Source organism: Engystomops pustulosus, chromosome 7 (assembly GCF_040894005.1).
Source record: "Engystomops pustulosus chromosome 7, aEngPut4.maternal, whole genome shotgun sequence".
NCBI lineage: Eukaryota > Metazoa > Chordata > Amphibia > Anura > Leptodactylidae > Engystomops > Engystomops pustulosus.
In genome coordinates, this window is record NC_092417.1 from 155,576,217 (window position 1) to 155,593,977 (window position 17,761).

The window sequence follows — 17,761 nt, forward strand, 5'->3', positions numbered from 1 at the left end:
GGCCTAGTGTTAGCCGGTAAAAAAGGCTTAACAGTAACCCCCTAATCATTACCCTGGTACCCACCGCCACCAGGGGTGCCAGGAAGAGCTGGGTACAATCCAGAACTTGACCATCTATAGATGGTCAGGTGCTGGGGCGGCTGCAGGCTGGTATTATTGGGCTGTGATGGCCCTATATCAATGGGCACTCACACCCCAGTAATGTCAGGGTGCTGCTGCTGTATTGTATCTGGCTGGTTATGAAAATGAGGGGGAACCCCACGTCATTTTTTTTTTAAAACTTGTTTTACAAAAAGGGTATGGAGACTCATTTTCTATAACCAGCCAGATACAATACAGCTGCAGCACCCTGATATTATTTGAATTTGAGCACCCACTGTTTTTGGGCAGAGCCCAATACCAGCCTGCAACCGCCTTAGTACCGGATCATCTGTAGACGGTCAGGTACTGGATTGTATCCAGCTCTTTACAGCACCTCTGTTGGCAGTGGGTACCTGGGTAATGATAAGGGGGTTAATATCAGCCTTTACCAGCTAACACAAGGCCCCAGTCCAGGACCATTACTAAGGAAAGTTTTGAGTTAAAAAAATACAACATTTTTTAGGAAATATTTTTTATTAAAATAAGACCTCCCCGACGCACCCTTGTCAACCATTTTATTAAAACAAACTATCCACATAATTAAAGTACTCCACTTAATAAGGCAAAGTATACAGCATTTACAGATCTGAAAAGCATTTTATAAAAAAGGTTAATAAAAAGAAGTATACAGGGGGTCCCCGGGTTACGTACAAGATAGGTTCCTTGGATTATATTGGGACTATAGTAACATCCAGAGAACTTCACCAGAGGTCACAGAGGGCAGAGGGGTCGTCTGTAACTAGGGGTTGTCTGTAAGTCGGGTGTCCTTAAGTAGGGGACCGCCAGTATATGAATACTGTTACTCTTCAATAATCTGTGTTAAGCTTTTAGAGTTCATTAGTTTACTTTCAAATATCGACCAATGAACATTAGTAACCCCTTTGCTTTTTGGCACACAGGAGCCCCATGTTTCAGGACTATTGTTCACTATATTGCATGGACTCCTATGTAGCCATAGGGAGATGAGCATGCGTTAGATGGAGCACATGGACTCTGTTCTGATGTGAAAGAGTTCATGTACACTATCAACCAGTGGAAACAGGCCCGTACGTTGACCCGGCCAAATAGTCACTGCATATGCATATGGAAAGAATTACTCTTAGTCATCAGCTTAAAGCGCATCTGTCTATTCTATGCTGATTTTTAAAAATGAGTTATCCTTATGGTAGACTATGAATATTAAACACCCATTTGCTCAGAGCCATTTTCTTTTTTTCTACTTTCCTAGATTTTATTGTGAAGAGCATTACGTGAAGTGTGAAGGCCAAACAGTGATCAAAACTTGAAGAGAAAAGGAGAAGAGTAAAGCTACGTACCCTACAATCTATAGAGATAGAAGGATCTGGACAAAAGTGAGTATGGCTTACTTTAAAACTATGTATTAACACTATGGGGCAGATTTATCAAGCTGTCTGAAAGTCAGAATATTTCTAGTTGCTCATGGCAACCAATCACCTCTCAGCTTTCATTTTACTAGTGCTCATGAATATTTTAAAGGGGAGCTGTGATTTGTTACCATGGGCAACTAGAGATATTCTGACTTTCAGGCAGCTTGATAAATCTGCCCCTATGTATTTGTCCTCAACCAGTGCTGGTAGTGAGCAGCCCAAAGACCACCCAGCCAATGCAGGGACTACCCCACCATGTGTGCAATGTGCAGGTGTTCCTGATAATGGTTTGGTGTTGTTCATGAAATAAGTAGTTAAAACTGTGTTTTGAATCGGTAGTTTTATTGACAGCTTTGTGCTTTCTATATTTCTTTTACAGTTTGAATATACTGTAGGAATCAAATACAGGTAAAAGTTATATCTTTGGATGTTGTGCTGATTGCATTTATAGTCAGTCCCCAGGTTACATACAAGATCTAATCTTTAGGTTTTTAAAGGGGTTCTCCCATGAAGGAAAGTAAGGCCCTATCCACGGGATAGGGCCTAACTTGCTAAACATTGGGGGTCTCCGTGCTGAGACCCCCACAGATCTCGAAAACGAGGGGTCCGTCGGATCCCTCCTTGCTCTGTCAGATTAACGGAGCAGACGGCCACGCATGACCGTTCTGCTTGATCAATCGCTATGGAGATCGGTGAGCACCTTCGTTTTCGCGATCTGCAGGGGTCTCAGCACTAATAGAGCCTAACTTTCAATCATGGGAAAACACCTTTACGTTGAATTTGTATACAAGTCGGAACTGGTATATTTAGTGTAACTTTAGTTTCCTATAACAATAGGATTTGAAAAATTCATGGTTGACAAGGGAATAAGGATTAACAATAATGCTTCATTACAGACACCTTACAACCTATAATTGCAGTCTGGGGCTAAAGTTCAAGTAAATTGCCAGAGAGCTTCACCAGAGGTCACAGTGGCCAGAGAACTCATTTATAAGTCAGGTGTTCTTAAGTTGAGGGCTGCCTGTTTGGAAATATCTCACTACGTTGTAAAAAGTGGGGTTGATCTAGCCACTTCAGTATTTATTAGCATGATCTTGGGATAGAAGATTAATATTTAAAGGATATCTACCATCAGGATTATGGATTATAAACCAAGTACACTTACAAGCTTTTTATGCCTTTGAAGGCTTCTAAATGAGCCTGAGGGGCTCCACGCTCCATAGAAGTTAAAGGACATCTACCACCAGGATGAAGGATTGTAAGCCAAGCACATTGACATACTGGTATGCGCCCCCTCTGGCAGGATCCGCTCTTCTTGTAGCTTCGTATGCCTTTGTTTTAAAGAAAAAGAAGTTTTAAAAATTACGCAGATGAGCCTTTGGGGCTCCAAGCTCCATTGACAGCTATAGAGTCTGGAGTCCCAGAGGCTCATTTGCATAATTTGTGAAACCTTTTTGTTGTAAAAACAAGGTCCTAAGAAGCTAAAAGAAAAGCAGAACCTAGCAGAGGGGGCACTCACCAGTATGTCAGTGTAGTTGGTTTACATATCTTTATCCTGGTGGTAGATTTCCTTTAATGTAGCCTGGAGCCGCTCAGGTTCATTTGCATATTTTTAAAGCATATTTTCTTAATCTATGGCATAGGAAGTTAAAAGAAGAGCAGATCTCGATAAAGGGGACACCAGTAAGTAAGTGTATTTGGTTTATAATCCATGATCCTGATCGTAGATTTCCTTTAAATAATGGACGTCCTATGTTTAGCTGCACCATGTAATGTCCACATCGGTCTGAAAACTGGTTTGTACATGCAGATACTACTTTATTGTGGTTAAATACATTGTTTGCATCTACAACTCAGCCTAAAACATATATAATCCCACATCAAAACAGTTAATCTGTTAAACAGCAAAAGACTCTTTAAAATTGAACTGCGCAGTCTTAGATTGTAAAGAATCACATATATTAAAGACCAATGTATATCTGGAACTCTGTTTTGCTGACAGGGCACACATATCTCTTCACTATGTCAACTTATCACCATCTCAGTGGCGCTCAAAAGCGTAAAAAAAGAAAGGAAGAGAACTTGAAGAGTCAAAAAATGCAGAAAATAAGTAGCTTTTTTGCCGCCCCTAAACCTGTGGGTGAAAGCAGTAGTACATCTATAGCAGATGTAGAGGAGGCAAGTGCAGAAAATTTTCCACTTCCAAATGTTACAACAACTGAGGTGGAGGGGTGTGCCCAGACTAGTAGTGAAGAAAGTATTGAGGATGAGTGTGGTAGAGATATGAGCCAAATACAAGCAATTACTCCCACCTCAAATGAGCCAATCAATTCCACTGCTACCAGTCAAACTGCGAGCACATCTACCAGCAGCATATTAGAAAGTGCTACTGCTTCTGAGTATGTCACCGATAGGGCTAATTATCCTGTAACAATTGCTGACCCAAATGTTAAAAGATTCATTATTTCCCAGGGCCCATGCAGACCCCCTGGCCCGTTCCCTAGAGACAATGACAAAGATAAAAGATGCTTTTCAGAAAAATATTATGATCGAATCACACAAACTGGCCTTAAACTTCCTGTCACATGGTTGTGTTATTCTCCCAAGCTGAATGCTGTGTACTGTGAGCCATGCTGGCTGTTTGGGGATCGCAAAAAGCAGGGTTTTGAACCAGCTTGGGCAAAAGGCATCAATAAATGGAAGAGCTTAACCACAAAAATACAATCTCATGAAAGCTCAAATGCTCATGTTGATTCCTGTGTCGTATATGACCAATGGAGGAAGAAGGGCACAATAGATGAGGAAACTGAAAAGCAAATGAGGAGAGAGAAGAACTTTTGGAGGCAAGCCCTACAAAGGATTGTTAATGTGACATTAACTATGGCAATGGCCAATCTTCCATTTCGTGGTCATCGAGAAAATTTTGGGGAAATTAATAATGGAAACTTCCTCTCCATAATACAACTTTTAGCAGATTATGATCCAGTTCTTCATGAACTAATTGAAATGCCCCAAAGATCCATAAAATATCTGAGCCCAAAAATCCAGAACGAGATCATTCAAATTCTTGCGGGACAAGTCCAAAAAGAAATAGTCTCAGACATTCAACAGGCACAGTTTTACTCTATTATAATGGATACTACACAGGACATATCAAAGGTTGATAAGTTGAGCCAGGTTTTCCGGTACGTGTCTGTTGACAGAGCAGAGAATGGAAGAGCAACCAGCGTGAAAATACATGAAGTATTTTTAGGTTTTTATGCTGTAAAAGATCAGAGTGCTGCAGGAATAGAGAAGGATATTATCGCCTGTATAGAGAGCAAAGGCTTGAAATTAAATGAGTGTCGTGGCCAAGGGTACGATGGAGCTGCAACCATGAGTGGCATATACTCTGGAGTGCAAGCGAGGATTGCAGAAAAAGAACCAAATGCTCTTTATGTACACTGTGCAGCACACAATCTTAACTTAGTTCTACAAGATGCAATGGCCAATATCAAGGAAGTTGCAGGTTTTTTTGATGTAGTACAGAATTTATACACATTTTTTGCTGACAGCATAAAACGATGGGAAACTCTTTGTTCATTCTCAACTAAATCCACCTTGACATTGAAGAAGTTGTGCCCTACACGTTGGGCCTCACGCTATGAATCCTTGCTTGCTTTACGTTTTAGTTTTGTTAATGTATTGCAAGCACTATCAAAGATTGTCCTTACCTCTTCAAAAACAAAAGAAAGAGAGGAGGCTGCATCGTTAAAAAAAAAAATAGAGTCTTTTCAATTCATATTTTTAATTGTTCTGCAGACAACAATTTTGGAAAAAGTTAATACTGTTTCTAAAGTCTTGCAAGCAAAAAACACTGATTTGTCTGAAGCCTCAAGATTGATTAAGAACATTGCTGACAGTCTTGGGCAATACAGGAATCAGTTTGAGGAAGCAAAACAAATTGCAGTTTCGCTTGCACAGCAGTGGGGCATTTCATCGCAGTTTGAAAAGAAACGGATCCCAAAAGTCAAGCGTCATTTTGACGAATGGGCAGTTGATGAGAGGTTAAATGATTCAGAAAAACATTTTCAAGTTACAGTTTTTTTTCCATGTTTAGATATAGTAACATCTCAGCTTCTAAACAGATTTATGGGAATGGACAAGGTTCTTGGTCGTTTTAATATTATTCAGCCTGCAATGCTTTCATCTGCGTCTGATGATGTTCTTTTCCAAGCTGCATCAAAACTCCAAGAAATCTACCAGGAAGATTTATCATCCAGTTTTCCTGCTCAACTGCTGAATTTTCGGTCTGCATTAGAGGAAGACATTCAGAAGTCATCCTCTATCAGTGATCTGGCTCACCTCCTTCTGGTAGACAACAGTGCCCTTTCTTCTACACTACCGGACGTGTGTGTAGCCTTGCTACTTTTCTTAACACTACCTGTGACAGTAGCTGCTGCTGAAAGATCTTTTTCTAAGCTTAAATTAATAAAAAACTACTTGCGGAGCACCATGTCAGAACAAAGGCTTTCTGGGCTTGCGGTTCTGAGCATAGAAAATGAGAGAGCTAGGAAACTAGACATAGACAGCATTGTGGACACCTTTGCTGAAGTCAAGGCGCGCAGGCGTGTGTTCTAAGAAATTCTCTTCTGTGTAAGTGTAAAGTTATGGGAAGTTGGGGAGTTGGAAAGTTGTTTAACTACTAACAGTTTAAAAGTTTTCTGTTCAACTAACAAAAAGTTTTACTAAAACAGTTCCATGCATGCTTTGTTTTAAGTGACACTTATTGTCAATTTTTGCACTATGCCAGGAATGAATATAAGCAGTGAAACCTTGTTCAGATGATAGCCCAAAGGGGGGTGCTGATCATATAGGGCAGTGGTTCTCAACCTGTGGGTCGTGACCCCAGCAGGGGTTGAACGAGCAAAACACAGGGGTCTAAAGCCTTCGGAGCCACGATTTTATTGTGTTTTTACTGCAAATCGCATGGTTTGGGGTCACTGCAACATGAGTAATTGTATTGCGGGGTCACAGCATTACAAAGGTTGAGGACCACTGATATAGGGGTTTAGCACAACTGTTTTTCTTAGATGACAGGCCAAAATTACATTGAAAACTGATCTTCCAGGGTTGGTCTTCTTACAGGTTATATATTGCAATATATGAAAAACATGCTAAAAATAAAAAAAAAAGTGAACAAGAATTATGGTCTGTATTGTCGGGTGGACTTAAAGAATTGGTCTTCTGTAAAGGTTACACTGTATATCCTGCCCTTAGGTCTGGTACAATAGTGACAGTATGTCACAAAGACTTCAGGCTCTTGCTGCTCCATTGTGGCGATATAGAGTAGAAAGAAGTCTAAGTCTCTTTTTTTTTTTAACTGTGATGACACTTTGGGGCAGATTTATCAAGCTGTCTGAAAGTCAGAATCTTTCTAGTTGCCCATGTTAACCAATCACAGCTCAGCTTTCATTTTACCAGTGCTCATGTATATTTTAAAGGGGAGCCTTGATTGGTTGCAATGGACAACTAGAAATATTCTGACTTTCAGACAGCTTGGTAAATCTGTCAGAAAGTTTATGGTTATGGAGTGAACAAGCAGAACTTGTGATTTGCTTGCCTACTCCTTTAACAATGAATACAGCTAAAGTAAAACCTCTAATAAATATTATTTTTGTTGATTTCCCTAGGTTGATCATCCGTTGAAAGTTCTGGTTTTGTTAATGTAAGTTAGAAAACTTGAAATTTATTTTATAATCAATGCTGATTGGAGAAACATGAACAGAATTTGGATTATTTATATATTTTTTTCAGGTTGGCGAGTTTTTCATATAGTTAATATGTTCGAAAAAAACAACATATCTTTTCAGAAGATGCAAACTAGTTGAATATGATACTTCCTGTCCAAGTAAGTTTTGACGAATTACATATAAGATAAGACACAAATTTTTTTTTTTTTAATCAAATAAATTTTTATTAAACATTAAGACACAAATTTTTAATAAATTTTATACCATTCTATAATTACAAATAGTTATATAGCTTAATGCAAGATTAACCGCTATCATTTTTGTGCTCAGGTGCTTCCTAGATGTTTTAAAGTTAAAATTTATATCAAGCAAGAAGTGATGGAAACACGGTGCTTTGGGTTTCAGGTAAGTTATGATTATGACCTAAGTGATAAAATATGTTAAACTATAAATGCCTTATGTGTTATTCCTGTGTTAGTTACTCTGTATACTTACAATATAAAAACCCTTATATATGTTCAAAATGGGCAGGGAATGGGAAAAGGTGCCGTGGTCATCGGCGAGGTGGGGGGGGGGGGGCCCAGCCAAAAGTTTGCTATGGGGCCCACTTATTCCTAGTTACGCCACTGAATACCGCAGACATCTCACTGCGCTCATGAAGTCTGGGTTATCTTGTTTCTTGTTTATCGTTCCCATTTTCCCAAAAAGTAGAGGGCAAAACAGGTTAGAACAAAAAAAAGATTCAAAATCTATTGCATGTGTGTGTATGGGGGTGTGAGGTTATCGCTGTTAGCAAAATTAACCTTTGACCAGCTCATCATCTGCTGATGTGTAATCCACTTTCGTAACACTAGGTGGCAGGCAAGTGCACAGGGAGCCCATTGCTATAGCACAGGGGTAGACAGATATGGCTCTTTTGTTGGCTGCATCTGGCTGCATCTGGCTCTCAGACAGATCTTTAATAGAGATGAGCGAGTATACTCGTCCGAGCTTGATGCTCGTTCGAGTATTAAGGTACTCGAGACGGCTCGTTGCTCGGACGAGTATTTCCCCTGCTCGAGATCGAGCATTTAATTAAAAAAACACAGTGAAGAACAATGAAGAATAGAATAAAAACAGTGAACACAGTGAACACAGGATCATTTAAGTGAAAAACACAGTGAAGAACACAGTGAAGAATAGATTACAGATGTTCGGCACATCTGTTTACTTGTCGGAAGATACGCACGGAACGGTGCGAACAAAATAGTATGTGAAGAACAATATATATGTGTGAAGAACACGGTGAGCAGCACAGAGACATGGGGCAGCGGCAGCACGGAGACATCGAGGGGCACGGGGAGACATCGAGGGGCACGGAGACATCGAGGGGCACGGAGACATCGAGGGGCACGGAGACATCGAGGGGCACGGGGAGACATCGAGGGGCACGGGGAGACATCGAGGGGCACGGAGACATCGAGGGGCACGGAGACATCGAGGGGCACGGAGACATCGAGGGGCACGGAGACATCGAGGGGCACGGGGAGATTTCGAGGGGCACGGAGACATCGAGGGGCACGGAGACATCGAGGGGCACGGAGACATCGAGGGGCACGGAGACATCGAGGGGCACGGGGAGACATCGAGGGGCACGGAGACATCGAGGGGCACGGAGACATCGAGGGGCACGGAGACATCGAGGGGCACGGGGAGACATCGAGGGGCACGGGGAGACATCGAGGGGCACGGGGAGACATCGAGGGGCACGGAGACATCGAGGGGCACGGAGACATCGAGGGGCACGGAGACATCGAGGGGCACGGAGACATCGAGGGGCACGGAGACATCGAGGGGCACGGGGAGACATCGAGGGGCACGGGGAGACATCGAGGGGCACGGGGAGACATCGAGGGGCACGGAGACATCGAGGGGCACGGAGACATCGAGGGGCACGGAGACATCGAGGGGCACGGAGACATCGAGGGGCACGGAGACATCGAGGGGCACGGAGACATCGAGGGGCACGGAGACATCGAGGGGCACGGAGACATCGGGGAGACTTCAGTGGAAGAAGAGCAGCGGATCCCGGGACAGCGTATCTCCCGACAAGTAAGCAGATGTGCAGAACATCTGCAATCTATTCTTCACTGTGTTTTTCACTTAAATGATCCTGTGTTCACTGTTTTTATTCTATTCTTCACTGTTCTTCACATCTGTTAACTTGTCGGGAGATAATATACGCGCGGAACAGTGAAGAATAGATTGCAGATGTTTGCATACATCTGCTAACTTATCAGAAGACATTCTTTTTCAATTAATTAACACATTTTATTCCCGAACCATGGTCCCTTTGAAAAATGCTCGAGTCTCCCATTGACTTCAATGGGGCTCGTTATTCGAGACGAGCACTCGAGCATCTGGAAAAGTTCGTCTCGAATAACGAGCACTCGAGCATTTTAGTGCTCGCTCATCTCTAATCTTTAATAAATAGTGATGGCTTCTGTGTGTGTCCCTAGACTGATGACTGGACACAGCAGCAATGTTACCGCTGCCTACGTCCTTTGTACGACCCAGGCACCAGAGGAGCAATGAGGAGCTGGCTGCAGGGAGCGCTGGTAAGTAAATATTCTTTTTTTTTTTTTTTTTGTGACTAAATATCTACTGGGATGCATGTGGTGGGTGTCAGGATTTGGAGTAGTGAACCCCCTGGACAACCCCGGACAATGATGAAAGCAGACACCTGGGACCGGAATCTAAGTGGCCCCCGGTCTTCACCAGAGCCCCCCGCAAAGCAGGATGGTCTTGCTGCAGTGTGGTACCATCAGGTTGTTTCACAGGCATGACTTGTCCATGGTGGCAGCCAAGGTCGATGTACAGGATCACTAGGCAGTCTCATGGTCAAGAACAGGCAGACGGTCAAGGCAGGCGGCAATGACGCAAGGTCGGGCATGGAGCAAGAGGTCAGGGCTGGCAGCGAAGGAGCAGAATCAGGAACAGGTTGGGGGTCACACTGAAAGGTCAACACTTGGGAAGGAAACAATGTGGAAAGCTCGCTCATAGGCAAAAAGCACTAAGATCCGGTGGGGAATGCCAGGAGCCGCCGGTCTTTATAGAAACCAGGTGGGAAGTTGAAGTGGGAAGTGCCAATCAGCAGCGCACTGGCCCTTTTAATCTGTGAGTGCCAGCGCATGCGCTGGCCGGCTGGGATGGGACAGGAGCCGGAAAGTGGTGAGTTGAGTGAGCTCAGAAAGGGAAGCCGCCACAGAGAGGGGCACAGGTGTGCCTGCGATCCGAGACGTAGATCACAGTGGCACCCGTGACACTGGGACACTGGACTACCTATCTACTGGGGGGCATGTGCATATTGTACGGCTCTTACAGAATAACATTTAAAAATATGTGGTGTTCATGGCTCTCTCAGCCAAAAAGGTTCCAGACCCCTGCTATAGCAGAATACCAAATTTTGTTATAAATTGTGATTGGGGTCCAGGTATTGTTAAGGGGGGCCAATATTTATATGACATAGCACACCTATCATACAAATAAAGTAGTTCAGGATTCTTTGGATGCATTAACAAATTTACTTTTATGGGTGCTAAATACAGAAAGCAGAATCACAACATTTACTGTATTCTCATTATAGTGAGTATCCTCTGGTTAACAGATAAATGCTAGATCGCCACTGCAGGGCTTAAGATTAGATCTAAACTCCCTCCGGCCTGAGCTTGAATTGTGTTTCTAAGCACAATTCAAACGTAATGTGAGAACAAACCTCAAAGTTACATCTATGTGCGGCATTAATTTAAGAGGTTTTGTAAGAAAGAAATATTTGGATAACAGATGCCCCAGCAGTAGCGGATTATGATACAGGCGGTTTGGACAGCAGCCCAGGGCCCAAGGCTTCTAAGGGGCCCATGATCGTCTGAACCAATCACCATGTTTGATACTGTCCTATAGAGATAGTAAAGAGAAGGACTCGCCAATACATGATGAACAATGATACCTTCACAAATCCTTTGAATAATAAAAGTTATAAACTGAGGGACTCAGAAGTCAGAATGTTATTTATGCCATTCATTGTCCCTGTTCGAAGGTCTATGTTGGACTGACGACTCAACAACTGGACCCAGCAGCTCTGATTAACCCCTTTAGACCCAGCGGTCACGTGACTGCTGAGTCGATAGAGCCGGCGGCCGTCCCAGCTCTGCTCCTCCATGCATTACGTTACTTCAGCGCGATGCTGTAAGGAGCGGAGAAGGGAGAAGCAGTAATGAACCGCATCTCCCTTCTCCCTAGGGTCTTTGGGTGTCTCTGATACCCGGAGACCCAGTCCTGCACCAGCCGCTAGCACAGGAGCAGTAGACGTTATACCTTTCTTTCTATCCTTCTTTTATAACAAATATCTATCACTATGTAGAACTTTTGGTATTGTTGAGTAGCCCTTGGTGCTTAATGTTAGTTCTCATAGAATGTATTTGTCATATTGTGTGGCAATAGGATGTCAGGTTATTATAGCTTTACCAGGCAATAACAGGAGAGGGGAAGTTCAGTGACCATTGCAGAATTCTAGCATACTTATATTTTTATGGATCTGAACGAGGATGTTAGTGGTTTATAATTGGTTTTTACAACTTTTGATGCACAGCACATGAATTCAAATAAAGAATATGTGAATTTTTTTTTATATATCATGGCATTTATCGGTACCTTTGCACATCACATTGTTGTTTCTTTATGATGGATACAGAAAAGGGGGAAGCTGTAGGAAAGGGGGATTTTAGATCTGGGGCTGTGATAATTGGGACATTATATGGGTTGGTTTAGATGGAGCATTTGCAGGGCTTGCAAACCCAGGGTAAGGAGGTAACACTGAAATAAAAATTGGATGCAGCTGGTCCCAGGTTATAAAAAGGTTGGGGACCACTGGCCTGGAGGAGAGGGGTTCATGGAGCTGTTATATGGTCCTCTCATTAGTTTTAGCTTTCCTCCTTCAGCTACAATGAAGAGTTATCCTATAAAATCGAATATCTCCATGTCTGGTTAGGGAACGCACTCCACAAAATTCAGATGCTTGTTAGGAAACAAAGATAGCGGCTACTACTGTTTTACTTGGACGGTAAAAACCTCATGTCACCCAAATAACTTACAACTTACATGTAATAGAAGATATCAGAACAAAACATAGAACTACAATTAGGAGAGAAGATAATTTATTCCCAGGCTGTGATGATATAGCCGGGTAGATAATGGGTAAATGCCCCTATATTTTTTTTGTCCCTCTCTGCCTCTTCTTCTCCCCTTTATGATGTGGCAGAGGGTTTAGTATTCGGGGCTTTGTGGTCTGGTGGTGCCACATGTACACAGTGTAAATTGCAGATGTAGCTCCTGCAGATTAGCTGTAGGGGGCAGTATCCTGATTCTTCTGGTAAAGATGCTGATGACTGCAGAAAATTCCAGCAACTGGGCAGGAGACGGGAGGTAACTGGGTCGCTGGTTTCTTGCCTTATCAGCCGCATCATTCTCCTCAGATGTGTAGATGGAATTTCTTCATTCTACAAGATACAACCAGTGACAATGTATCATAAACCAGGAGATTCCCGAGGGGTAACTATTTGTGAATGAATCCTGTAAACAAGTAACAGGTCCAGAGTTCGGGGCGTCCTGTGAGAGAGCAGCCGGGTCACTACTCAGCAGAACCTCATGTAGATAAACTCACCTTTATCCATAAGTAAGAATGTGTGTGCACTGGGTGGAGATCCTAGGACCTGGCCGGCTTCATGTATGGCCGTCTCTGCAGTCACCTCCACATGTGGCTGGTGTAGGAGAACCCCTGGAATAGTTCTCTGTCCTCTGATGTTATTGGGGTCTTTCTGGCCTCTGCAGATGATAGTAGGGCGGACAGAGGGACCGTGTGATGGGACGTCACTGCTTCACTCTAGGAGAGAAGATACAGACATGAGATGAATAATGAGAACAGGACTTGTCCTAAGTGTAGGTGGTATCTGTGCAGGAGCAGAGCTGTAGTGAGATCTTACTGACATTGAGTGCCCATAGAAATCCTACATCTGACAGATCAATGTGTCGCACTGTTGGTTCCTATCGTTTCCATGTACTTACTGGTAGCATTACATATGGAGGGCGAGCTCTTCCTGTCCAAATGTCCGACCAGTCGACATCTGCAAAAAATGGGTGTCTGCTAATAGTTTTGCAGAACTTCTGCCTCTTCTTAGGTGACTTACGGAAAACCTATGATAAAATAATTGGAAATTGTAGTTACTGGATGGAATACTGATTATAGAATCATTAATGTCAAGTAAACATTTGCTACATCTATTACAATCAAATAATTAGCATAGCCCAATAATAATCCTATTTGACCTTTTTGGGTCTCATTGAGATATGACTGCATATACTCACCCCTTTTAAGATGTTACGTATTTGGTGATGCAGGTTACAGGGATACTCCAAACTAAAACTGGCGATGGACTCCAAGATTTTATTCGAGCTTTCACCCTCGTAGAAAGGGAAATGCCCTGTGGCCAGTTCATAAAGGATGACACCCAAGGAGTAAAAGTCCACGCTGTTATTATAGGGCTTATTTAGATGAATCTGTGGAAGCATCATGGAAGATTAATCACATGGTAAAGAAATAACCTGGATGTATCATAGACGCCATACTGAGGGCACAAGACCTGTATTCCTCACCTCTGGGGCCATGTAGCCGGGAGTTCCTGCATACTCTGTGATGGTTTCTGAAGAGTAGACGTCAACTGCAGCGAGGCCGAAGTCAGCGATTTTTATGTGACCCGTGCTGTCCATCAGAATATTTTCCGGCTTGAGGTCTCTATGAAGACAAAGTTTGGCAATAAGCAGAGTCATGGAAGGATTATGGATGGAGAAGTGGACGGTTACATGAAGCCTCTATGGATAGGAACTGATAGGAACAGAGATAATCTCCTCTATGAACAATGTTTCCATTCATCATCTGACATAGCGGCAGATGGCACCTCCGTCTATCTCCATGTATAAATTTGGAGGCATGCCCAGATAGAGCAGAGGCCCCATGGACTTGTATAGAGAACATACTATGGCTCCATGCAATGTGTCCTATAAGATATCTGCACTATGTAGTGTGTTAACCCCTCTGATATTATTACATGCTCTAGATACCTGTGTATTATGCCTCTTGCGTGCAGGTACTTCAAGCCGCAGATGATCTCCGCTGCAATAAATCTAATGAGAAAGAAGAAAACATTGATCCTCATCAAACACCAGCAAAGTAATCGGCTACAAAGCCAACATCTACTGGACAATGGTAAATACATGACATATAATACACAACGTGCAGGTACCTGGTGGTCTGGATATCACAGGGGGCTCTACTGTTAATAAAGTGTAGGAGTTCTCCTCCGGTGACGCACTCCATTACGAAAAATATGTAATCCTGGAGAAAATACAGAAAATATACTACAGGACATGATGGGGACATTCTCCGTTCTGGCAGCCTAGATATGGCTACACGTAGTAGTCTTACAAGTCTTACAAGCTGCGAGGAGGGGTCTACTGATGTCTCTACTCATGTGTTGGATGAGACCATCTATGGAGACACATAGAAGATTCCTACCTGATTCTGGGTGGCTCCAAAGCAGTGGGTAAAAAGGTGACACTGGGAGGTGATCTCAAGGACCTGGCGCTCAATGAAGATGGCATCTCTATCATCCTCTAGTAAGACTCGTTTCTTTATTATCTTCACAGCAAGGTCTTGTCTGCTGGAGGGGTGCGAGGCCATTACCACCTGGAGGAGACAGAGGGCTGTGAACACGGGTCTCATCTACCATGAGGTCAAGGAGCGATGTATGATCAGCACTCACTTACCTTCCCATAAATTCCTGATCCCAGCATTTTATGGAATGCCAGCTCTTCCATTCTGATATGGGTGGGCACTCTGGCTACACCTCTTGATGGTCGGGGGTCACAGTCTCCTTGAGGAGCGAAAATATTAAATTATATTGGGTGAAATGGGAAAAACAGTCTCCAAGAGTAATGTTCCTACTTACCACTAAGACAGTTTTACTATAGGACAGTTTATATAAATCGGCCACAGTTTTATTTAGTGATAGTAATAGATTATAGAAACTAGGCTGATTTTGTTCAGAAGCAGCGCCACTGTGATCTGCAGGTTGTGTGTGGTATTGCAACTCAGCCGTATTCACTTAAACAGAGCTGAGCCTCAATACCAGACACAACCAGTGACCAGTCATGGCACTTTTTAATAAAAACACAGCTAAGTAGCCATCACTTAGTCCTTATATCTACATCCTGGCAGCTCCTACCTGCTTCCATCAACAGACTTTCTTTTGGTCTGTCACCTATTGGGTGGTCACGGCTCAGCTTTTGTCTTTTGGCCAGTGGATGTTCAGACCCGGATGAATTTTGGGGTCTCCTTCTCTTCAGGATCCTATGGTGAGTCTGATCCTGGAAGCTGATTCCGGCTTCCAAGTCGGGGTTCAGCTTTTGCCTTTTGGCCTTTGGGTGTTCAGACCCGGATGAGTTTTGGGGTCTCCTCCTCTTTAGGGTCTTATAGGTCTTATCTGTAGTTGGGGGCTTCCCAACCTCATCATTACGCACCAAGATGCTCACTGGAGCCTTCCTCTTGCGAGGTGGTGGTCCATCCTCGCTCTCACTATCACTCCACACCTTACACTTTCTCTTTTTTGCGCGCTTCATATTCGCTATGAACACAGCAAAAAAATCGCCTCTTCCCAGTATTTGGTGAAGAAACACAAATGATTTTTGCATTCTATTTCCATGAAGCCGGTGACAACGTGATATCATAAAGCAATGTGACCTCATGGATTCCGTGTGACATCATGAACTTATTTACATATTCAAACTATCCACAAACCATAACTCTATGTGTATAGATACTAAAGTGATCAGAGCATTACCATGGAGAATTCACATAATTATAACCTTGATATTGCATATAATTGGCAGTCATTTACTATATACACCGCCATGCTGTAATATTTGTGTTGTATGGGACAAGACCCAGAACGGAATGGAAATGTTGTTGCTCATGCAGAATGCTGGGATGTAACTTCTGGGGTTCGGTGACTGGGTTGGAGCCTTATTGGGCCCGCACATGGAGTCTCATACTAAACATCTTAATTTAGGGACTGTTACAGATTTTACATTAGGTCCCAGCGGCTTTATGATCAAATAGTTAGGTTACTGCCCATGATGGTCATATTGGGGGTCATTTACTTAGGGCCCAATTCGCGTTTTCCCGACGTGTTACCCGAATATTTCCGATTTGCTCCGATTTCCCCGGGATTTTGGCGCACGCGATCGGATTGTGGCGCATCGGCGCTGGCATGCACAAGCTGGAAATCGGGGGGCGTGGCCAAACAAAAACCCGACGGATTCGGAAAAACCGCCGCATTTAAAACAAAAAATCTGTCGCGGAGCTTGCACTTACCTTCACTCAGCCCGAGCCGGTGAACTCCAGTGCGTTCCGATGCTTTTCAGCGCAGCAGCGCCACCGGGACGGCGGAGGAACTACCTTAATAAATCCCGGCCGGACCCGAATCCAGCGCAGAGAACGCGCCGCTGGATCGCGAAGGGACCGGGTAAGTAAATCTGCCCCATTGTCCCCTAAGACTATATAATCATATTTTCTGATGTGATGTCTGTAGTCTTGTGTTCTAGAGGTTTAGTAAAGAATACACGGGCACAATAAATAAATTACAATTAGTTTTTATTGCTATAATATATATTTTTAATATAGTTTTAATTCGAACTATCCAGTGTAATTTATAGGATTTATTGCATAAAAAGGCGTAAAGCAGAGGCGAAAATAAGAAAAAAAAGGGGCAAAGCTCCAGCTCACCTCCAGCCCATTATTGATCATACGCGGAGCCGGCAAAGGACCCACCTCGTTTGGGAAGGCAAAGCAACTAGCAAAATAATCCAATGGTCCAGCCAGGTTCCAAAGCGTGTTCAAAATTTATTCGAAAATATCAATACATCCACAGTGTAAATCCTGTCCACCAACGTGTTTCAGACGGTGTGACCGTCCTTAGTCATGGTCTCAGGACTAAGGACGGTCACACCGTCTGAAACGTGTTGGTGGACAGGATTTACACTGTGGATGTATTGATATTTTCGAATAAATTTTGAACACGCTTTTGAAGGCGAAAATAACCCCCATGTGAGGGGGAAAAAATTCCTTCCTGACCCCAAGAGCTGGCGATCGGCTGCTCCCTGGTTCCCTGCAGTGATAGCGCTGGATGGGGCCCTGTCACACTCAGGCCGGCTGCACACGCGGACGCTCTGGGAATAGTAAACTGTACGCTGGATGGATTTCAGGATGTAGCACAGTCCAGGGGATGGGACTCCCTGCATCATATATGACTACAAAGCACAAAGTTCCCTCCTCTGCAATGTGGTTGGTCCTAAAATCCATCCAGGATGTGGATAAACCAACAATGTGTGCTGCCGACCTTATACAGTGTG

General features: G+C 43.4%; 1 protein-coding gene and 1 long non-coding RNA gene across 2 annotated transcripts; one reads left to right on the top strand and one right to left on the bottom strand.

Annotated features, from left to right (window-relative positions):
* The first annotated feature begins 6,058 nt into the window (after positions 1-6,058).
* LOC140069017 (uncharacterized) lies at positions 6,059-7,415 on the top strand. Its single transcript, XR_011848676.1, has 3 exons — positions 6,059-6,164; positions 7,202-7,236; positions 7,326-7,415. It is a non-coding gene; the product is annotated as an uncharacterized lncRNA (long non-coding RNA).
* A 5,068-nt stretch (positions 7,416-12,483) lies between these two features.
* LOC140069018 (protein kinase C delta type-like) lies at positions 12,484-15,034 on the bottom strand. Its single transcript, XM_072114360.1, has 8 exons — positions 14,868-15,034; positions 14,596-14,687; positions 14,414-14,476; positions 13,949-14,087; positions 13,661-13,852; positions 13,361-13,489; positions 12,960-13,178; positions 12,484-12,795 (listed from the first exon to the last, which is right to left on the bottom strand). The coding sequence occupies exons 1-7, from the start codon at positions 15,030-15,032 to the stop codon at positions 13,041-13,043; spliced, it is 918 nt and encodes a 305-aa protein (XP_071970461.1). The 5' UTR covers positions 15,033-15,034; the 3' UTR covers positions 12,484-12,795; positions 12,960-13,040.
* Positions 15,035-17,761: the final 2,727 nt, after the last annotated feature.

Coding starts and splice junctions, on each gene's coding strand:
- LOC140069018 (XM_072114360.1), bottom strand. CDS start 15,032: ATGGCCTCGCACCCCTCCAGCAGACAAGACCTTGCTGTGAAGATAATA. Junction 14,688..14,867: donor TTGGAGCCACCCAGAATCAG/GTAGGAATCTTC, acceptor TATTTTCTCCAG/GATTACATATTTTTCGTAAT. Junction 13,853..13,948: donor CCGGCTACATGGCCCCAGAG/GTGAGGAATACA, acceptor ATGCTTCCACAG/ATTCATCTAAATAAGCCCTA.